Genomic DNA, 23,470 nt, shown 5'->3' on the forward strand with positions numbered 1-23,470 from the left:
TTAGTTTGGGTGCTGAGACGCTAAGGACAGTCCTTTGTAATACGTACCACATAGACCACTGTCGGCATTTCGGGTGTAAGCCGTGCCACATGTGCACAGGTTGGTTGTGCAATCTGCCCCCGACACGCAGAGGTTCGCGTAGCCATCTGCTGAGCACCCCTGGCCTGCCTGGATCACTGAAACACCCAGTAGTTACTACAAATAAACTGGTAGTTAGCTACCCATGCGTCATTCGTATGCCTAGCTGTATTGTCGTGAGATCTCCGTGGCAAACATTCCGCTACGCATATAGAGTTGGCCCTTTGCAGACAAAAATCCAAAATTCATTGCGTTCGCTGTTTGAAACAATTTTGCTGGAATTTTGCTTCCTTTTAGCAGTCATATTTTAAGGAGTAAATCCAACAATCGATTCCCGTATTACCACAATCAGAAAACAGAAGGATTATGCATGCAAGGTTTATTGCCACGCTAGAAGCGACACAAATCCTAACAGCTAAAAATGAATAACTTGTGCATGTCATTGGAACGAACAATCAAATCGGTATCCAAAGCAGTCAGTTATGTTTGCCTGTCTTGTCGTAAAAAAGACGCTATTTAAAGCCGAACAGTGTAGGTATAATTTCTCTGAGAATCCATAAAAGGCGGTTTTTAATCATTTTAAGCAGGTAACGTTACATAAAAAGGCACGGTACATTTCAGTAACTCCTTAACGTATTGCCTTAAGATAGTCCAAACCTTGTGCTTACTTATGTCATTCCATACATATACAATGTATTAAGTCGTTGGAGACATTAGTTGTGCGGTTATGTGACATGTCAGAAAAAAGATTTAAAATAGTATTTTTTTGCGGACTGAACAAAACATTTTTTTTCGCGTTCATCAAGAATAATAACGGTAGCGCCTCATGCCAACATTGCAAGCACTTTGTTGAACCTCCGGACCCGCAACGAGGTTCGGGCGCTTTGCTCCCTGAACTAAGCCTTCGCGTCGTCGATCTGTCCCTAAACGAATTGTTAACCCCCACCACCCCCCCCCCCCCGACCCCCCAACCCCCGCCCCCCCCCCCAACCCCACCCCCCCCCCCCCTTTAAAAATGATGTGATCCGCCCCTGTTTTACACAGATCTCGAGAGTCATTGTTCACTTAAAAGACTATGGCGCTAACTGTCTCGATCTGTGTAAAATGTCACATTCAGGTCAACTTTACAAATAACATACTATACGAGTTGGTAGTTATGAAACGAGCTAGGATAGAGTGTCCTTAATCAGAACAAACATCATTGAAAGCATAACTACTTGAATGTTAACGACTCACAGCATTCACCAGCCACGGGGTCGCAGGCCAGGAGCAGGGTTGCGTGCACACACGCGTCATTGCCTACGACACAGGACTCGTCGATATCTTTGTAGTCCGTTTTCACTTATGTAACATAGAAACAAGCAAAATGCTGAATGGAAATAAATTAAGAAAGACCTTAGCTCTCAAAATAATGCGTGAATTCACAAATCCTGAGGGAAGAGACAGTATAGTATGTGTATGATAGCTTGGACTCGTAGTATAGTAAAGAGAGAGAGAGAGAGAGAGAGAGAGAGAGAGAGAGAGAGAGAGAGAGAGAGAGAGAGAGAGAGAGAGAGAGAGAGAGAGAGAGAGAGAGAGAGAGAGAGAGAGAGAGAGAGAGAGAGAGAGAGAGAGAGAGAGAGAGAGAGAGGTCTGAAGTCTGAATGTTTTAATGAGTAGGCCTTGGGCCCTTTTCATGGAGATGAGCACATCTCAAGCACCAGCATACAAATGCACATAGTAAACAAGTCGCGTAAGGCGAAATTACTACATTTAGTCAAGCTGTGGAACTCACAGAATGAAACTGAACGTAGTCCGCCGCTAGTGCAAAAGGCAGTGAAAGTGACGAGCCTGTTTTGCGCGGTAGCGATTGCACTGTGCTTCATAGCACGCTTTACTGTACCTCTCTTCGTTTTAACTTTCTGAGCGTGTTTTTAATCCAAACATATCATATCTATATGTTTTTGGAATCAGGAACCGACAAGGAATAAGAAGAAATAGTTTTTAAAACGATTTCGGAAATTTAATTTTGACCATAATTTTTATATTTTTAATTTTCAGAGCTTGTTTTTATACCAAATATAACAAATGTATATGTTTTTGGAATCAAAAAATGACGAAGAATAAGATGAAATTGTTTTTGGATCGTTTAATAAAAAAATAATTTTAATTACAAGTTTCCGATTTTTAATGACCAAACTCACTCATTAGTTTTTAAGCCACCAAGCTGAAATGCAATACCAAACCCCGGCCAAAATTTCATTCAATTTAATGGAAAAATGAGGGTGTGACAGTGCTGCCTCAACTTTTACAAAAAGCCGGATATGACGTCATCAAAGGTATTTATCGAAAAAATGAAAAAAACGTCCGGGGATATCATACCCAGAAACTCTCATGTCAAATTTCATAAAGTTCGGCCCAGTAGTTTAGTCTGAATCGCTCTACACACACACACAGGCAGACAGACAGACAGACAGACAGACACACACACACACACACACCACGACCCTCGTCTCGATTCCCCCCTCTATGTTAAAACATTTAGTCAAAACTTGACTAAATGTAAAAACAAGAAGACAGAGACAGACAGAGAGGCAGACAGACAAACACAGAGAGACAGAGAGAGAGAGAGAGAGAGAGAGAGAGAGAGAGAGAGAGAGAGAGAGAGAGAGAGAGAGAGAGAGAGAGAGAGAGAGAGAGAGAGAGAGAGAGAGAGAGAGAGAGAGAGAGAGAGAGAGAGAGAGAGAGAGACTCAGACTCAGAACTGTATTACATAGAGCTTAAACAATGACGACAACTCGTTGATTACTGGAAAATAAACCACGAGTGGGTATTTGCAGCCGCTTGGTAATTCACTCTCGTGTGCTCCGCACACTCGTGAATTACCAAGCGGCTGCAAATACCCACGAGTGGTTTATTTTCCAGTAATCAACGAGTTGTCGTCATTGTTTAAGCTATTTATACAACGAACAACACGGGTCGAACATGCAGTCATGCAGACGACATTTTGTACGCAATTTCATTTCAGCCTAATCACTCAGAGTGTCAAATGCGCGTCATTCAAATAGTCCCTATTCTTTTACTTTATTCTTAGTCTCCGACTCGTCGGCATTATACTTGTCTGGTCTAAATATCGGACCCCATTGCTACGATTAAAACACAATAGCGTTTGTATAACTATTCTGACATTACATTCTGTGTTAAAATCATGTTTTGTCAGCAACAAGGACCAGAATGGTCCATGTCGTTGATAGCAGACGACGGTTCTCTTTCCGCATGAAGCCACGGAAATAACCGAACATTGAAAACCCCACGGACATGTATTACGGAGAAAACTCGGGATAACCGGATGTTTAGCATTACGTCAATATGCTAGGAATCATATGACGTCATGACGTATCGTGCTTGCCTACGTAGATTGTATATGTTCGAAAGTCTGACTTCTGTTGTGAATTCGCGTGGTGAAGACTGCGGTAAATCTGTAGATGATAAGAGAACAAGGATTGTCTCAGAAGAAACTACTAAATGTTTCAGACCGGTAACTTCATTTCAACACTGCACTATATAATGGACGTTCTATGTGACAGGAGAGTTTGCTGATTTTGTGTTAAACATTGGAGAGATCGTCTGCTAGAATCAGAGATAGGCAGCTTCAGATTGCAGCTTCTGGAAATTTGCAAGGTTTGTTGCCTGTTAAAGAACTGGATTTTACACGTACAGTAAGCAACAACAAACACACACACAAAGCAAATGGCATCGTCTGTCGACTAGTCACAGAAACAAACTTGGCGAGGTATGCGTGTACTTCATACACGTCAGCCATTGTTGTTACAGTTTTGAGTCAACGTTGTACGTATTCTTCCGCAACAGGGTCCAATCGTCTGGGTTTCAAATGTTCTAAAAATAAATTTTAGTGTTGATTATTTTTTAGCCCTCTTTATTCTTACTTCGAATAATCCACGTGTGATTTTTGGTGTAATCAAAGTAGTTCGTTCTAATTTCTCACTTGTCTAAAAATAATCAACTAGATTTAATCCACCCCTCGGTTGCATTGCAGGAGTTGTATAAAAAAGGATAACGGTTTTAGGCAAAGCCTATTCTTCCAACCTGTCCTTTATACAACACGTAAAGACGGACGCACGTACAGGTATAGGAGGGATGATTTTTTGGGACCCATATCGTTTTGTGGCATGGTTGAAATGTGATTGCAAATATTTAGGACAGTCGTCATTTAACATTTTATACATGAACACAGCCTTGTTTAACGTCAACTGATCTTTCAAGGTGAGGAAATTCAGGAGCTTTAGTTTATCATCCGTGGACCTATTCAAATCATACAGAATAAGTTTTGCAGCTCGGCGATGCAGGGAATTGAGTCTTTTTAAATGAACATCACTGCAGTTATCCCAAAGTGTTGAAGCGAAGTTTATATGAGGCATTATGTGGGTGTAATAAAACATGTTGAGTGCTTCAGAATCTGTGTAATGCCTTAATTTTGATAACAGGTACACATACTTTGATACTATTTTGCAGATATTACTCAAATGAGTTTGCCATTTCAACTCTTGATCAATGGTAACACCCAATAATCTATGTTCCCTAACTTGCTGCACTTGAGTTGAACCAACTGACAGTTGTAATTGTAAAGGACTTAATTGGTGTTTTTGTCTCGTGGTTATCACCATACTCTTAGTTTTAATCGGATGAATGATCATTGCATTAGAAACGCACCACTCAGTGATTTCATCCACACTTGTTTGAAGAGAAGAGTTGACGGATTCCAAAGATATTTGACTGGTGTGGACAGAAGAGTCATCCGCAAAGAACTCACATCTAACTTTTTCATCGCACACATGAAGGGGTAAATCATCTATATAAATACAGAACAAGATAGGTCCCAATACAGACCCTTGAGGGACACCACTCCGGACAAACTCGTTTGACGAAGTTTTACAGGTAATGGATACATACTGTTTCCGTTTTGAAAGATACGATTAAAAAAAGGCACAGGCGGAGTCGTCTTTTAAATAACACCTTAATTTCTTTAGTAGAAGTGAGTGATCTACTTGGTCAAAGGCTTTCTTAAAGTCCAGAAACAACGCTCCCGTTATTTCTGCTTTGTTTATTGCTGAGAGCCAAGTGTCGCATAAAGAGCTTAAGGCGGTTTGGCAGGAATGCTTCGAGTGGAATCCAGACTGAAAATGATGAAACAGATTAATTTGTTCCATATATGCCAGTAAATGTTTTTGTATGTGCTTTTCTAAGGGTTTAGATAGAACACACTTCAAAAACAAAAACACCTACATTCAAATACAAACAAATATATATGAAAATGTAATGATCCCAGAATTTAGTTGAGCAAGTGACTAAAGACTTTTTGAAAGAAAAGACATTTTGATATACTGAAAAGTACAAGAAAAGAGTGAACAAAAACAAATAATAATCAGAGGGAGGGATATGGAACAACCAAAACTGAGACAAATACTTTCGTAATTTCTTTATAGTAAATACAAAATGTTCAGAGAATTAGCAATATATCTAACATTGACTGACTGTGTGATGATATCTTCTGATATAGCTATTCTGATGAACACGTGGGGGAATTCGGGGGCTGTTTGTTTGTTTGTTTGCTTAACGCCCAGCCGACCACGAAGGGCCATATCAGGGCGGTGCTGCTTTGACATATAACGTGCGCCACACACAAGACAGAAGTCGCAGCACAGGCTTCATGTCTCACCCAGTCACATTATTCTGACACCGGACCAACCAGTCCTAGCACTAACTCCATAATGCCGGACGCCAGGCGGAGCAGCCACTAGATTGCCAATTTTAAAGTCTTAGGTATGACCCGGCCGGGGTTCGAACCCACGACCTCCCGATCACGGGGCGGACGTCTTACCACTAGGCCAACCGTGCCGGTATTCGGGGGCTGTGATTGGATGGTCTCTTCCGATCATCAAAGCATAATGCTGCGGAAGTCGGCCTTTTTTCTCAATATCCAAAAGCATATTGTCGATAACAAAGACGCATGGTTCCGGTTTCTTCCACGTGTATAAAGTACACGCATACCTCGCCAGGTTTGTTTCTGTGACTAGTCGACAGACGATGCCATTTTCTTTGTGTGTGTTTTTGTTGTTGCTTACTGTACATGACATACATTACGTGTAAAATCCAGTTCTTTAACAGGCAACAAACCTTGCAAATTTCCAGAAGCTGCTATCTGAAGCGACCTATCTCTGATTCTAGCAGACGATCTCTCCAATGTTTAACACACAATCAGCAAACTCTCTTGTCACATAGAACGTCCATTGTATAGTGCAATGTTGAAATGAAGTTACAGATCTGAAACATGTAGTAGTTTCTTCTGAGACAATCCTTGTTCTCTTATCATCTACAGATTTACCGCAGTCTTCACCACGCGAATTCCCAACAGAAGTCAGACTTTCGAACATACAATATACGTAGACAAGCATGATACGTCATGACGTATTTTTTCTGTGATATATTGTATGCTATTATTTTTTGCAATGATGTTTAGCCATAGTGCGTTATACGCCTAGGTGTACGAGAATATGTAAGCGCAGTGCTTTAAAGATGTCCATGTGGGAATGTGTAAGTGGGCGTAGTCGAATGTCCATGTGGGAATGTGTAAGTGGAGCATATAAGAATGCCCATGTGTGAATGTGTAAGTGGAGCGTGTAAGAATGTGTAAGTGGAGCGTGGTCGAATGTCCATGTGTGAATGGGTAAGTTGAGCGTATAAGAATGTCCATGTGTGCGATGTGAAAGTGAGACATGGATGTGTTCATGACTGAATGCGTAAGCACAATGCAAGGAATGGCCAGAAAGGTATGTGGGAGGTGTGTTTATAACCTGCCCTGTTATATCGTGCTATATGTCTTATGTAAAAACAATGTTATGTTTGTATTATTGTTATGTACCACGCCTGAATTTCTCTATGAGATAATAAAGTATTCTTATTCTTATTCTTATTCTTATTCCTAGCATATTGAAGTAATGCTAAACATCCGGTTACCTCGAGTTTTCTCCGTAATACATGTCCGTGGGTTTTTCAATGTTCGGTTATTTCCGTGGCTTCATGCGCCGAAAGGGAACCGCCGTCTGCAATCAACGACATGGACCATTCTGGTACTTGTTGCTGACAAAAACATGATTTTAACACAGAATTTAATGTCAGAATTTAGACTCGAACACGTATAATGCGAATCGTCTTCGACTCGTCGGCATTATACTTGTCTCGTCTAAATATCGGGCCCTATTGCTACGCTGAAAACACAATAGCTGGTACTATTGGTCTGTTTCGACAGTGATATTAAAATCGAGACCGGAGGATTTTGATATCACTGTCTCAACAGACCATAGCAGAAGACATCATCACACAGTCCGTCAATATTGGTTACTATTATCTGCATCCATCTGGTATATTAGGCCAAAAAAAAAAATGTGTCTGTTTAGGGTAACCCGACCGACCCTATCGATTTGGCGCCGACCCAAAAACTTTTTTTTATTTCAAAAAAAAAAAGAAAAAAAAAGAGGTAAAAATGCTAAAAAGAGACATTTGGCGTTTCTTTCTCTCCCTTTCTCTCTGTTTTATTTATACGTTAGTTTTGAAACATGTATTCATCAAATATAAGAAGTGAATGTTCAGCCAACATAGCATTTACAAAAAAAAAAAAAACAACCTACCTACCTACCGACCCTACTTTTTTTGGTCATGTTACCCTAAACAGACAATTTTTTTTTTTGGCCTTACGTAAACGAACTCAGACCAACACGTTACAGTGTGTATTCTGTTCATGTTTTGGCATCGCTTAGGATATGTTCTTTCTTCGAATGGGACTAGCAGACGAACTTTTGCACCCGTGTTCCAACGTTCAAAACTGTATGAAGTTCAGTTTTCTTGGGCAAAATAGTGTATGAAACCGCTGTATGTTTTTTTAAATTGATGAAATGTGTGCATTTGGTTGCGTGTGATCTGTTTATAAAATGAAATATTGTCGAAAACTAACCGTCGGAATGCAGTTTTTTGTCCAAGCAACTCAGTTCAGAAAATGTGAAAGGGGAACTACTCTTGTCGCTAGACAGAGTACGAGCGTTACTTGCCTTTAATGGAAGGGCGCTGGTTCTGAGCGACGTTTAGTTCTCGAGATAGGTGTTACCAGATGACGTCATTTATACTTTCGTCATCGGAAAGTAGTTCCCTCAAAGTCTAGCTCATCAACCTGTGAGCTATCGAGGATTCAGGCCCGTTGTTGGGTAAGTGATTTTGGTTGTTGGGTAAGTTACCGAAAAATAACTAGCCCTGCACGTTTACAGAGAGAAAGAAGCAGAGGGGGGAATAACATGTGTTTCTGATTATCATCACGAATGGCATAGGGCAGTCGTATGAGTATTTGCTTTCCTTGGTGTCAACATTTTTTCATTTAGTGTATTTTGTATAAATGTTATTTATTTATTTTCTTATTTATCTATATTTTTAGTTGTACATGTTTTGTTCATGAGACCTGAACAGACAGTTTGACTGAATGTCTGACATATGTAGAGAATGTGTATACTTCATGTAGAGCAAGAACTTACCGCAGACACCCGCAGATGCAACATAATCATCTGCACACACGCATGACTTTGGTGACGTTGACGAAGGGCATTCAGCGTGTGGATCAACGCAGACTGCACCTATACAGGCGCCGCCAGGCCTCCCTACCCCTGGATCTGTTAAATCAAATCGGTTTCGGTTAAAAGCCTTGCCATGTAAACGATTCGGCTCACCATCTCACAGCTGATCAGGCTTATACACAAAATACGACCATCCCTCAATGTGGACACATAGCCAAATTGAACATCCTGACTGCTTGTTGAATGCTGTTAGATTGTAGGGGGTGACAAGTTCATAAGAAGCCAGAATATTCAGTTAAAAAATATTCTGATAAAAATAATGTGGACAGAGAGAAGCCGCGTTGTTGAGTGTTAGATGTGCAGTGTCCAAGGGGAGGGATGGTCCTATACCATGTGAAAGCCTGGCCGGGTCTCAGAGGGTGAGTGGAATTGTTGACACTGGAAGCTTTGGACCTATACATATAGATACTTGAGGTGAATCGCGAGACAGAGTATGCAGCGTGGCAGTTCGCCGGCTTAGAGCACGTGTTGAAAATTTTCATCCACCAGTTTGTGTCCGGGGTCCACCTGAATAGGCCCACCAAATTGAATGCAGAATATTTACGATGGAAGTATATATTGGCAATATTTTGAAGATGGGAGGGATTTTGTACACGAATTGCAATACTTAGATGTACTACCTGTGCAGAAAAGCGCTGTGCAGAAAAGCGCTGATTTTGTGTGGTGGAAGTGAACGAAGTGAAGAAGTAGAGCCGAAGAAAAAAGTGTTTATTTTCGTAGTTCGTATCGCGAAACAGAGTATTTATTCACCGCGGTTCACCACAACGCAAACACACACACACACACACACACACACACACACACCGCACCACACCACACACACAGAATCCATATATATATATATATATATATATATATATATATATATAGAGAGAGAGAGAGAGAGAGAGAGAGAGAGAGAGAGAGAGAGAGAGAGAGAGAGAGAGAGAGAGAGAGATTGATGACAGTGGATTTTTTGCGTGGCTATAAATAGATTCGACCTTTGCACTTTTACAGTGAGGACAACCGGTGCAAGGAAAGCGTTCTGGAGAGCGACCTTCTAAAAATAGTAACGGGAATATCTGAAGCTGCTTGTCATACCGTAGCATTCTGACCAGTCATCGCTCAACGGCTATCGCCAGTTATCTCAGAGAATGAGCCGTACTCATTTTGACCTGAGTTCAGGATGATACCGTGGCTGTGATCGGAATCGGGTGCGTCTCAGAATCTCGTCCTCTGTTTGTGACATTATCACCAAAAGTAAAATCTTCCCAGAAAACTTTGATAATACTATTTACACACTTCTCAGGGTGTACCTTTTCAGTTTAAACAAGAAACAATATAACATTGCCTTTAGTTTGCCATATATTGAGCATTATTTGGACCATGTGTGCAAAATCACCCGTGTAACATGGAAACAATAAAAGACAAAAAAACTGCATTTATAAGGCTGAAAACGACTTTTATTCAGTTATTATTGTTGAATCACAAGCCATTATAGAGTTCAATATGAAATGACTACATGCAAACAACAAAATAATGTTTTTTTCAAAGTTCCATGCATTCGTCAAAATAAAAATGAAAATTAATTAATAATATCCTGATCAGAACATGTTGATACATGGCATTCATTCAGTCTTATTGACATTTAACCTTCACAATAGCATATATACAAAGATTTGTTGCTCTAAGTAGTCTAAGACAAAATGTTAGAAAGTTATCCCAAAAGAATGCAAAATGGTCACGGATGTAACATGGAAACATCACTTGTAACAAAGAAACGGAAAATGCTTTTTCCCACAAACTTTACTAAATGAAGCTGATTTTGCAACCAGATTCTTCTTAGGTAAAATGCCAAACACTAAAACAGGAACAGAAAGAAAAAAAGCTGGACAAAATCAATCAAACTTTGCCGAAAAAAAGAGAAAAATTATTGAAAAGTTCATCACCGACGTAACTCGGAAACGAACAAATAGACATGTATTATAAGGTTTGACATGAAGAATGCAAATGTTCAAAAGTGGTTCATTCAATTGTTAAGACAATAAACCAAAGGTATTGGTTACATTTAGAACAGTTGCCACTTGCAGTTAATTAATTTATTTCAAAAGAGGTGCAGCAGGGGGCGTCACTTGATGACAAGCGAGAGCTGCAGCCGGGGCTGGATTCTGGGGTGCAGCCGGGGCTAGATCTTGAGGTGCGGCAGGGATCGGTGCTTGAGCGGGGGGAGGAGCAGCGTGGATTGGTGCTTGAGCAAGGGGTGGCACTCGAGGAGCGGCTGGTTGTTGAGCAATGGGGGGGGGGGGGGGGGTGAATTTGGGGAAGTTCAGGTCGGAGGGCTTGCCTGTCCCAAGTTCCTGCCTCACGACCATTCGAGCAAACGCCCACCCCAGACTGGCACGCAGCACAAAAGCATGACAGCAGTCGTGTGCAGAGCACATTTGGCTCGACGCACCTGATGCTGTGCAGAGATCGGGTGCCTTTGAGTGTCTTGACCACTCGACCTCTGTCCCTCTGGATGTCGGTCTGTGGCACCCAAAAGAACGACCGAAAGGAGTGGCCGTCGCACTCTCCATCTCCAGGCTGCTTGTTGAGCCTGCTTGTGAAGTAAAAGTCAAAGAGATCTTTGGCGTTGTCGATGTTGGCCGCTCCTGACTTCACAGCATTCGCAGCGCCGTGCTTTACGACGGCACTTTCTCCATCAGATGCACCTTTCCCGTGGCGCGATCCAAAGAAGTTGCGCTCCCATGTGCAGCCGAAGTCCTGTATGGTATGGGAGATATCGCTGAATGGGCCTTTTGATTTATATTGGGCTGCACAGCCGTCACTCCATTGGATGGCATGCTCAACGGAAAGCTCTATGATGGTCTTGAGGTGGTCCATCGCAATAGTTGTGAAGGCGTAGACTGCATCGTAGTCGTGGCGCCTGTCATCACTGATTTTTGTTTTCTCTTTTAATCATGAATTTTACGTCATTGTTTGCTTACATTCATTTCACTGAAGAAGGGCGTGGCCCGAAAGTCTTTGGAACTTGGTGTTTACTGTGTTTTTTTTCTTCTAATTAATAAAATAAAAGTATAAGATTTTTTTATCACTTTAAATTCAAAGTCATCTGTGCACAAACATCACTTTCATTAAACAGGTCTCACACAGAATGTAATCTACACCCACAAAATATGTATCGAAAGAAAAACTATTATTAACAAATGTCTAGCCTAATTTTTCACTTCATAGAATATCATAGCAGCAAAAACTCACCTTTTCTCAAGAACCTTGGGTGTTGATCACTTTCGTAACAAGAAGAGCAAACGCTCGATCGAGTCACTTTCGCAGTTCTGAATATTATATGAGGCATCAGATGGACAGGAAGAAATTGCTATTCACAACACAATGAGTCACGTTCACATAAAATTTGAGCCCGGTCACTTTTATAGTTTCCGAGAAAAGCCCAACGTTAAGTTGTGTGTTGCCGAACAGAAAAGGCTAGTTATCTCCCTTGTTTTTCTGATAACGTTCGTAAAAGGCTACAGATGTAAATACTTTGATGTAAAGAATAATCCTACAAAGTTTCAATCACATCCGATGAACTTTGTCAAAGATATAAAATGTCTAATTTTTCCTTTGACGCTGACCTGTGACCTTGAAAAAGGTCAAAGAAACCATCGTTAAAGTGTAGAGGTCATTGGAGGTCACGACTAAACAAAATATGAGCCCGATCGCTTTGATAGTTTCCGAGAAAAGTCCAACGTTAAGGTGGTGTCTACGGACGGACGGCCGGCCGGACGGACGGCCGGCCGGACAGACTAACACTGACCGATTACATAGAGTCACTTTTTCTCAAGTGACTCAACAAAATCACAGACTTCGGAAACATGCTCGAAATATTTCTTCGCTGCCGGAAGCTGAACTATTTCTCTCTGTAACTGCGCATGCGTAGTCACCCGCACCTCTAAGGAAGTGACTACGCGCAAAATAGTTCTAATCTTTCTTCAAAACTCTGAACATTATTTGCAAAACCGTTCACCATCGTAACTGAATTTTGAAGAAGCATGTCATATTGCGCAACTTTCAACTTAGTTTGCAGATGCAATTTTGAGAAAATAATACTTAAATAACATTTAGCTTAGCGATGTTCTATGCCCTTTAATGTCAAGATCGTGTTGAAGATGAATATGCAAATTCTAAAGTTCAAATTTAGGACTTGTTGCTGTTGCACGCGTGTGGAAAACTATGTTACGAAAGTGATGGCAAACTTTCAAGCGATTAATTTCGTTTAAAAAAACAATTATGTGGACAAAATAACATTTCAACTGTCAAGTACACTTAAACCAAACACACATAACAAGAATAGCAGTCCTTGGACATTCTAAACGATTCTTGTAGTGAGGTGCAAAACTAGTTGATGGTTCATGTCACAGATCAGACCTCCATTTTTCACGCATCCAATCATTTTTTTCGCAAAACAACATTCATAATAATCATGCAAAATACTCAGTTTTGTTTGTATTATTTCTTTATTCATTTTACTTCTCAAAAATACCAATATCATGATTTAAAATTCAGTATGTTTCAACTGTGGGCTAATTTGATTATGGCACACACAAAAGGTTCAGTTTCTGAGACGCACCCAAGATCAAACTTCAGATTTTGAATAAGCTCTTTCTCGGTCAGTATTCTTGCAAATACCGTACGGGATTGACGCCACACGAGGGAAGGGAGATAAACGCGCAAAACACTGGAGAAGATAAGGAAGAGTTACTGGGAATGGTTCTACTGGATCTACAGAAAACCCAAAATCGGTTCACCGCGCCACTCTTAGAGCACATGTTGAAACTTTTCATCGACCAGATTGTGTCCGGGGTCTACCTGAATATGCCCACCAAATTTGAAGCAGATCCATCGAGAACTGTGGCCGTGCATCGCGAACACAAACACACACACACACACACACGTTCTTTCTTTATTTGGTGTTTAACGTCGTTTTCAACCACGGTTATATTGCGACGGACACACACACACACAAGCCGTATATATAGATATATATATAGTGTCATTTCTAGTCGGATGCTGTGGGTTCATTACGTGTGTGTGTGTGTGTGTGTGTGTGTGTGTGTGTGTGTGTGTGTGTGTGTGTGTGTGTGTGTGTGTGTGTGTGTGTGTGTGTGTGTGTGTATGCATTACTTGGTGAGAGTGAGCGAAAGAGCGTGTGTGCGTGCGTGCGTACGTGCGTATGTGTGTTCATTGAACTTACAACATTCTCCCCCGGTGACTCCGTTGTAATGTGCATCGCACTCGCAGAATCCGTTGGCCGCCGAGCACGTAGCGTGTGCTACACACTCTCCACCTGAACCATCGGTACACGCAGCGCCTACTTTGGTCGGTGTCACTGTCACTGTCAGATTGTACAATCACACATAGAATACTATATATAGAATCATAGACATTTATTATTTAACTCTTTCAGCCCTGCTCTTCGCTGGACATTATTTCCCCTTAAAGGCATATGTACTCGATGACTATACACGCTAATTGCTTTACCAACAGCTGGAGACATGCTAAATTAAGTTCCCTGCAAAATATTGTGGTCTAGGACCCCTTCAATGTTGAGATATGTTAATTTTCATTTTGATCTGGATCGTCCTATGTATAGATTTGGCAACACATGTAACGTTGATGCAAGGGAGCTAACACCGCGGCTTTGTTGACATCCTCACTTTTTCAGAGGCTAGAACAAGCTGTAATGCATGTATTATGGTCCGCGCATGGTGACATATCGTCATTATATGGTCTTATGGTGCGTTTGACATCGATTATGGGCAAACTACACTTTGTAAACACGGGAGCGCGTACATATGCCTTTAAGATTGTTCCTGCCTATCTTAGTACTTAACTAGCAGTTAAGCCCGGCTTCGCCCGGGAGTAAGCGGAGTCCTGTAGCAATTTAAGACGCTCGCTATCCCATTATCATTAGCTTTACCTCCTTTGTTTGGATACAAAAAAAGAGTTATCTCCCTTACCTTCTAGAAATTTCCGGAACTGTCCAGTTAATTTTTCTTTCTTCATTTCTTCCCCTCATAGGAGCAATAGCGAGTCTCTAATATCACTGGCATGATGTGCTTGCTGCAGGTGAACAGTAGGCACTGAACTGGTCTTGCACCATATAGGCTGTATTCAATAAATGGGAGGTCCATAATCTGAGAAAGGAAACAATGAATCAAGAAACTAAAACCCAGGTGCACATCTGCGGCACCTAGGGAGTGTACGTGCACACTATCTTGTTCCTGCCTCTTGCCATCTCAGAGGTATGGCGACCACAGACAAAAAAGAGTTATCTCCCTTACCTTCTAGAAATTTCCGGAACTGTCCAGTTAATTTTTCATTCTTCATTTCTTCCCCTCATAGGAGCAACAGCGAGTCTCTAATATCACTGGCATGATGTGCTGGCTACAGGTGAACAGTAGGCACTGAACTGGTCTTGCACCATATAGGCTGTATTCAATAAATGGGAGGTCCATAATCTGAGAAAGGAAACAGTGAATCAAGAAACTAAAACCCAGGTGCACATCTGCGGCACCTAGGGAGTGTACGTGCACACTATCTTGTTCCTGCCTCTTGCCATCTCAGAGGTATGGCGACCACAGACACACACACACACACAGACAGACACTCTCTTTTATTATATGTACTAGCAGTTAAGCCCGGCTTCGCCCGGGAGTAAGCGGAGCCCTGTAGCAATTTAAGACGCTCGCTATCCCATTATCATTAGCTTTACCTCCTTTGTTTAGATACAAAAAAAGAGTTATCTCCCTTACCTTCTAGAAATTTCCGGAACTGTCCAGTTAATTTTTCATTCTTCATTTCTTCCCCTCATAGGAGCAATAGCAAGTCTCTAATATCACTGGCATGATGTGCTTGCTACAGACAAAAAAGAGTTATCTCCCTTACCTTCTAGAAATTTCCGGAACTGTCCAGTTAATTTTTCATTCTTCATTTCTTCCCCTCATAGGAGCAATAGCAAGTCTCTAATATCACTGGCATGATGTCCTTGCTACAGGTGAACAGTAGGCACTGAACTGGTCTTGCACCATATAGGCTGTATTCAATAAATGGGAGGTCCATAATCTGAGAAAGGAAACAATGAATCAAGAAACTAAAACCCAGGTGCACATCAGCGGCACATAGGGAGTGTACGTGCACACTATCTTGTTCCTGCCTCTTGCCATCTCAGAGGTATGGCGACCACAGACAAAAAAGAGTTATCTCCCTTACCTTCTAGAAATTTCCGGAACTGTCCAGTTAATTTTTCATTCTTCATTTCTTCCCCTCATAGGAGCAATAGCAAGTCTCTAATATCACTGGCATGATGTGCTGGCTACAGGTGAACAGTAGGCACTGCACTGGTCTTGCACCATATAGGCTGTATTCAATAAATGGGAGGTCCATAATCTGAGAAAGGAAACAATGAATCAAGAAACTAAAACCCAGGTGCACATCTGCGGCACCTAGGGAGTGTACGTGCACACTATCTTGTTCCTGCCTCTTACCATCTCAGAGGTATGGCGACCACAGACAGACAGACAGACAGACAGACAGACACTCTCTTTTATTATATGTACTAGCAGTCAAACCCGGCTTCGCCCGGGTGTTAGCAGAACCCTAAAGCATGTTATGACATGTGTGCTTTCCATTAATTATCAGAGTTAATTACCTCCTTTATTTGGATAACACAGTCGGAGTTACGTCCCTTTGTTTCTTGAAAATGTCATGAACGGTTCGGTTAATTTTTTCTTGTTCGATTCTTCCCCTCGTAGGAGCAATAGCGAGTCTCTAATATTACTGCATACTGGCATTATGTGCTTACTACAGGTGAACAGTAGGCACTGAACTGGCCTTGCACTATATAGGCTGTATTCAATAAAGCAGAGGTCCATATATAATATGAGAAAGTAAACACTCCTAGGCATTGTTGATGCACACTACCGCGTTCCTGTCCTCACAGACAGACAGACACAGTCAGGCCCGGCTTCGCCCGGGTGTTTCTGCTCTCCCCTCTCTCAGAAACCTCTCGAATCTTATTCCAATGTGGATAAGAAAAATGACAGTGTGAGCTCATACATTTGGATGTATAGACAAGGCACGTTTCTATTTGGTTCAACGTGTTCTTCGTGATTTGTTTATCCCTTCTCACACCCACTGTAGTTACCGTCTGATCAAAGCACGCATACCTCATGAGTGAGCGCGTCATACCTTTTTGAACAGGGGAGAGAAATCTGTAAATTCTCGTGATCTTTCACTGAGGCGATCGTTTCGTAAACATTATTCGCGATGATCTGGAAGGCAGGGAGGGGGAGCAGGGGGCAGGGTCAGTGTGTGAGTGTGTGTGTGGGGGGGGGGCGGCGGGATGATAGCGGGCGGGGGGTAATCCTTGATAATGACACGGTATACTGGTTTGATGAGAGTTACCTCCCTTCCGTGGGTGACAAAGCATGACTTACCTCCCTTGCACTATGTAGACTGTATTGATAGATGGGGAGGGTCATTATCCGAGGAAGGAAACAATGTCTGGAGAAACTAAAACCCAGGTGCACATCTGCGGCACCTAGGGAGTGTACGTGCACACTATCTTGTTCTTGCCTCTTGCCATCTCAGAGGTATGGCGACCACAGACACACACACACACACAGACAGACACTCTCTTTTATTATATGTATAGATAGATATACCCTTCATTCCTGGGTTCTTGAAGAAATTTGCTCAAGAAATAGGGTGTGTCAGTTTAACACATATGTGTTTAAAAACAATGAGTCAAGGTACGACAAACTATATATTGATGTAAAGGTAATTGAAAAAAGAAGATCTATGTCATGATGTTAATGTCATTGTCGCAAACAGGGGGACATACAGGTGTTGTGTATGTGACAATTACTGTCAGGGTCACAAACACACAAATCAGGCCTTCTCCACACACTGACAACATGCTAAAGACCTGAAACATGCTAGTGTTCTTACAGTTTGATGACCACATTAACCCAGACCAAGTATATCCAAAGCATGTCTATAGTCTCACTCACTTTAAGTCACAGAGTTCTCAGGTAATTTTGTTCTCATAGTCAAGAGGTATCAGCTGTAAGCACAAGTTCGTTTCCTGAATGTACAAATCCAAAATGTTACTAATCCTGCTTACACAACACATCTACTTCAAGAGGATGTACTGCACATTATATACACCACCAAATATAAGTAATTACACACTGATGACAGATGTCTCTCTGTCATTATCTTTGTCTCAGGTAATTAACCTGTGTAAAACGTGAAGAGTTGAAAAACAAATGTGCATTTTCATCTTCTAGCTTATCACCACAGTCACTGTCATTTACAAACACATTTGCAAGCTCTGCTCTCTCCTCCTTTAGTTAACACAGATCAGCATGATTATCATACACGTTATCCTCTCGAAACGTATCACTGTCACTGTGTGTCCCTGCCTCTGCCAACGTTACAACTACACAATGACGTCATCAAACGGTCCTATCAATAAAGGGAGAAAACCTTTATGGGAAATTCCCCTACAAAATATCCATATCAAATTTCATAAAGATCCACTTGGTATTTTTTTATATGATCTCTTGCAAAATGTTCCGTTCATAACAGGTTACATTAGTGTGTGACACGAACAGACATTGAGATCTAGCTCTCAGTCAGGTAGCCTTTTGACAAAACCCAGCTGCATCAGAGCTCGATGTGTCCAAATGATGACGTAGACAGCAATTTGTTCAACTGAACGTTGTTCTGCCACAGTGTGAGAACAAATAGTCTAACAAATCTCATGTTCAAAACGCTGTGACACAAAACTCATTTAGTCATGTTATGCCGATGCTATGTTTTTCTTTCTTAAAACACACTATAATGGTAACCCTTCCCAATGTATATGCTAAACATGACTGATCTGTGTTTTCAATGAATTTTACTGCAGTGTGAGAACAAATAGTCTAAAAAGTATCACGCCCATAACGCTGTGACACGAAACTCATTCGGTCGTGTTCTGTCGATACTATAATATTTTTCTTTCTTCAAACACACTATAATAGTAGCCCTTCCCAATTTCTATGCTAAAAATGACTGGTCTGTGTTGTCAATGACTTTGCTACAATGTGAGAACAATTTCAACGGTGTAAAACATCTCACGGCCATAACGCTGTGACACAAAACTCTTTTGGTCGTGTTCTGCCAATACCAATCTTTTCCTTCCCAATTTCAATGCTGAAAATGATTGGTCTGTGTTGTCAATGGTTTTCTGCAAGAATGCGATCTCTCTCTCTCTCTCTTTGTCGCAAAGACCGTGTGACACAAAAGTTCTGAGCGGAAGAACAATCTGCTGAGTGCAATTACGCTTCAGAGGATAGTTTGTTAAAACAGTTTATCACTCAGGCACACACAGTAACACTACAACGTTAGTATTCAGACCTCATTTGCTTTCCTTTGTCATGTATGAAAGTACTGGCCTTGGTTGAAGAAAGTGAACTGTCGCTGTGCAAGAAATTGGTCGCCATTTTCCGCCGTGTTTTGTGACGTGTCAACTACCCACAGTCATACAAAATCATATGCTGTTGGTTCATTTGTGTATCCTTATTGTTTATGTCATGCTTTGCAGTTTGGTATGTTTTGTTGTCTTCTCAAATCAATGGATGACTATAAAATAAGCATTTAAATGCGAAGGTGTTAAAACATGACCCATGATCTTGGCTTAACGTACCGCAAGAGTTCCCTGGGCTTCCCGTTGTTCCTGCTTTGCACACACACATCTCGGACCCGGCGTCACCCGCACACGTCATTGTGTCGTCACACGAATCTGTGTCACTCGAGGTGCAACTATGGCCAACAGTGTTTTCTGTAATAGCCTCTGAAAATCCAGTTAAATATATTCGAACACAATTATTGAAGGACTATGGTAGAAGCTTTGTGGTTGTGATTTCTATTGGAAACCCAGCATTGAAAACAAAATTGTCGACAGACTATGACCAAAGTGCAATATCCACTGACAATTTAGTAAAGCATCCCTAAAAGAATATTAAAAGATAATGACAAAAGTTTTGTGATTTCTGAAAATCAAACAAACCAATGCAAACAGTTTATCGAAAGACTAGAGATGAAGAGTAGCAATCATCATTTTCACTGACAATCAAGCAATTATAGACTCACCGCATGTCCCAGTGTGTATGTTAAGGTTAAAATCAGCATTACACAGACAGATGGAGTTCACGCACTGAAGGTTGGAATTAACCACACAAGGTGTTGTGTCTGAGCAGGACCCTCCGTGCAAAGCTGTGGAATCACTTAGCTCTGAAACAATGAAAAGTGTGGTCAGTCCATAGATCCTTGAATCGGTCATTCAGCCAGCCAATCGTCAATTCCCGAATAATAGTTGCTTCAGTCATTGTTTCAAGCAGTCAGTCAGTCAGGCAGGCATACGCTTACTCATAGTCCTTTGTATAATCACAACTGGCTGATTTGCTACTGTTTTGCTTCATGGCGTAAGTACGGGAGCGTGCGCGTCCTCCCTCTTACCACTGTTGAGTTCTGGCATGCGCTCCACCCCCACCCATCCCCTGTTGCTGTTTGACATGTGTTTTACCAAATGCAAAATGACGATCATGCATTCAACAGATGATTCCCTTGCTAACGACCCACGCCTCTTAACCCTGCGAAAAATGACTTGAATTGTGACGTGACAATGTTACATAATTATCCATGAACTTTTTTTGGAAGTAAGCGGATTATTAACCCTATCTTTGAGTTACAAACGATTACAAACGATTCTCATACATGCTCTTACGTGGGGAAGTTAACCAAAAAAGGAAGAAAGGAGCTATCACGACATGAGTGGATTAAAGATGACTCGCAAGATGATTTGCACAGGAAGACGTATTTGTAAAGGCACACCCCTTCTATTAATATAACAACAATAATAACAAGGGTTGACCATAACGGGTCAATACGCCGCCATGTGGTGAAACGGGGGTGGGACATGGTTACAAACCGGCCGCGACCTTAAGTCACGCAAAACTGTTTCCAACCATATTCAGAGAGAGAGAGAGAGAGAGGGAGAGAGAGAGAGAGAGAGAGAGAGAGAGAGAGAGAGAGAGAGAGAGAGAGAGAGAGAGAGAGAGAGAGAGAGAGAGAGAGAGAGAGAGAGAGAGAGAGAGAGAGAGAGAGAGAGTAGTCACCGACAGAGAGGGGAAGCTAAGAGAACAGAGACAGACAGACAAGGAATAAGATGAAGTTGTTTTTATATCGATTTCGGAAATTTAATTTTAATCATAATTTTTATATTTTTTAAATGTAAGAGCTTGTTTTTAATCCGAATATAAAAATATGTATATGTTTTTAGCCCTGAATCTCGACTATCTTCTAAAACGTTCCTAAGGAAGGGAGATAACTCAAATCAAAGTTATTTTTCAGCAAACTGAGTATGTTGATGGTAATACTTTTACACAGTCTGATTCTTATAGAATATATAGAGTCGAAGTGAGAAACAAAATGCTAGTAATAACATAAGACCAAAACATTATTTGGCAAACGAGTCCGTACCACGGAACCACACACACCAATAAAACAAACTCCACTGTTACCGCCCAACGAAGCATCCAAATATCGGAGCACGTAAAATGAAATTGAACAAAAGCATGGCGGCTGTCAAACCAAAACACTGATCTAAAAATATAGATCAGTGAACCAAAAAGGGGATAGGGAAGTAACCTGCGGGAATTCCAGCACACGTCAGTGGGTTTCGTCCCCTGGTTTCGTCCCCTGGCTCGGTTTGTCCGTTAAAAGCTAATATCTTCCGTTTGACTACCGTTAGGAATGTAATTTTGTGCATGCAAAAAACAAAGCCTATTCCTTACAATTTCACAACATTTGAGCTTAATTGACCCAGAGATACACGTCTTACCCGACAAACACCGACCGACTGACCGCCCGCCCGCCTCAAACAAACAAACAAACAGACAGAGCGAATCCACTAAGCCTCTTATTATTCTAATGTCGGTTTAATAATAACACTAATAACTGGACATTTGTAAGTGCCTAACATATGTCTCTTTAAAAAAAACACATATGCAAAATAGAACAATTAAATGTACAACCTACATAAAACAATTAATCATACGGACAAAAATCACCACATGTACTGTTCACACCAATCATACCAACTTTAAGGGAGAGGAGTACGTGTAGAAATGGAATGGAAAAGACATCAGGCCGGGTTGGTGTAATATTGTGTGAAAAAGAAAGTGTTCAACTGTTGTTTGAAAGAGCTGAGAGAGGTGCAGTGTCTGACAGAGAAGGGAAGAGAGCTCCAGAGTGGTGCATGGTGCAGCACAACAGAAGGTTCTTGCTCCGTGCTGCGTATTAAACCATGTTTCATCCGACCAGGCCTTTATATCGGATAAGACCATTCCTTCACTTGGAAACATATCACCATTCAACACCTTGACTGCTTGCTCAGGTGAGTTGGACTTTTTGTGATGAATTAATTTCTTAAAAAGCTACTCAAACCAGGCGCCGACCAGATCTGAGATGGTGAGTTGAACTATTTTTAACAAAGGCAGTGTGCCTTTAAGAACGCACCTGAAGTTCTAAGCCGTTTCTCTCCAGCCTTCCTTATTAGTTTGGGTGCTGAGACGCTAAGGACAGTCCTTTGTAATACGTACCACATAGACCACTGTCGGCATTTCGGGTGTAGGCCGTGCCACATGTGCACAGGTTGGTTGTGCAATCTGCCCCCGACACGCAGAGGTTCGCGTAGCCATCTGCTGAGCACCCCTGGCCTGCCTGGATCACTGAAACACCCAGTAGTTACTACAAATAAACTGGTAGTTAGCTACCCTTGCGTCATTCGTATGCCTAGCTGTATTGTCGTGAGATCTCCGTGGCAAAAATTCCGCTACGCATATAGAGTTGGCCCTTTGCAGACAAAAATCCATAATTCATTGCGTTCACTGTTTAAAACAATGTTGCTGGAATTTTGCTTCATTTTAGCAGTCAAGTTTTAAGGAGTAAATCCAACAATCCATTCCCTTATTACCACAATCAGAAAACAGAATGAATTGAACTTTATTACACCCCCGGTATAGGGGTGTGTCTAGGATTCGGTCGATGTGTTTGTTTGCTTGTGTGTTTGTGTTCGCATAGAGATCTCAAGAATGAACGGACCGATCGTCACCAAACTTGGTGAACAGGTTCTATACATTCCTGACACGGTCCTTACAAAAATTGGGACCAGTCAAACACACGGTTAGGGAGTTATTGGTGGATTAAGATTCTACAAGGACTTATAGAGGGACATATTAATGGTCAAAGGGAAATAACCTTCTCAGTTGGTGGCAGTGAGAATGGTAAGGACGGGGGTGTTTTTCCTACCTCGGAGGAATTTCTTGTTTAACAAGGATTAAGATTTAGGGCTACGCCTTTTCTTACAAACTGTCCTTGGGACGCATAGACACACAATTATATAATTAAAACATTAAAAATTAAAAAGTTAAAAAGTTAACCAACAAAAGGAGGTCGGAAGATTTCAGCACGTGATAATAAAGATGACGATGATGATGACGATGATGAAGACGATAATAATGATACTGGTGATGAAGCATGAAGAGCATACATATGTGGTTATTTATAAAATCAAATGCATACTATGCAGGTCATTATAAATACAAGCTGGTAGCAATCGAACATGTAGC

The 23,470-nt window shown here is 41.3% G+C and overlaps 1 protein-coding gene across 1 annotated transcript; it reads right to left on the reverse strand.

Moving 5' to 3' along the window:
• Positions 1–20,355, reverse strand: LOC138974826 (fibropellin-3-like). The gene is made up of 6 exons (XM_070347551.1): positions 20,298–20,355; positions 19,486–19,632; positions 13,984–14,124; positions 8,655–8,789; positions 1,315–1,419; positions 1–176 (listed from the first exon to the last, which is right to left on the reverse strand). The coding sequence occupies exons 1-6, from the start codon at positions 20,353–20,355 to the stop codon at positions 1–3; spliced, it is 762 nt and encodes a 253-aa protein (XP_070203652.1).
• Between the last annotated feature and the right edge of the window lie 3,115 nt (positions 20,356–23,470).

Source organism: Littorina saxatilis, linkage group LG8 (assembly GCF_037325665.1).
Source record: "Littorina saxatilis isolate snail1 linkage group LG8, US_GU_Lsax_2.0, whole genome shotgun sequence".
NCBI lineage: Eukaryota > Metazoa > Mollusca > Gastropoda > Littorinimorpha > Littorinidae > Littorina > Littorina saxatilis.

Excerpts from the sequence above, each read along its gene's own strand:
- LOC138974826 (XM_070347551.1), bottom strand. The coding sequence starts at position 20,355 with ATGTCAAACAGCAACAGGGGATGGGTGGGGGTGGAGCGCATGCCAGAA. Across the intron at positions 1,420-8,654 it reads TGCATCTGCGGGTGTCTGCG|TGAAAACGGACTACAAAGAT; the intron begins GTAAGTTCTTGC and ends ATGTTACATAAG. Across the intron at positions 177-1,314 it reads CCCCGTGGCTGGTGAATGCT|TGATCCAGGCAGGCCAGGGG; the intron begins GTGAGTCGTTAA and ends TGGGTGTTTCAG.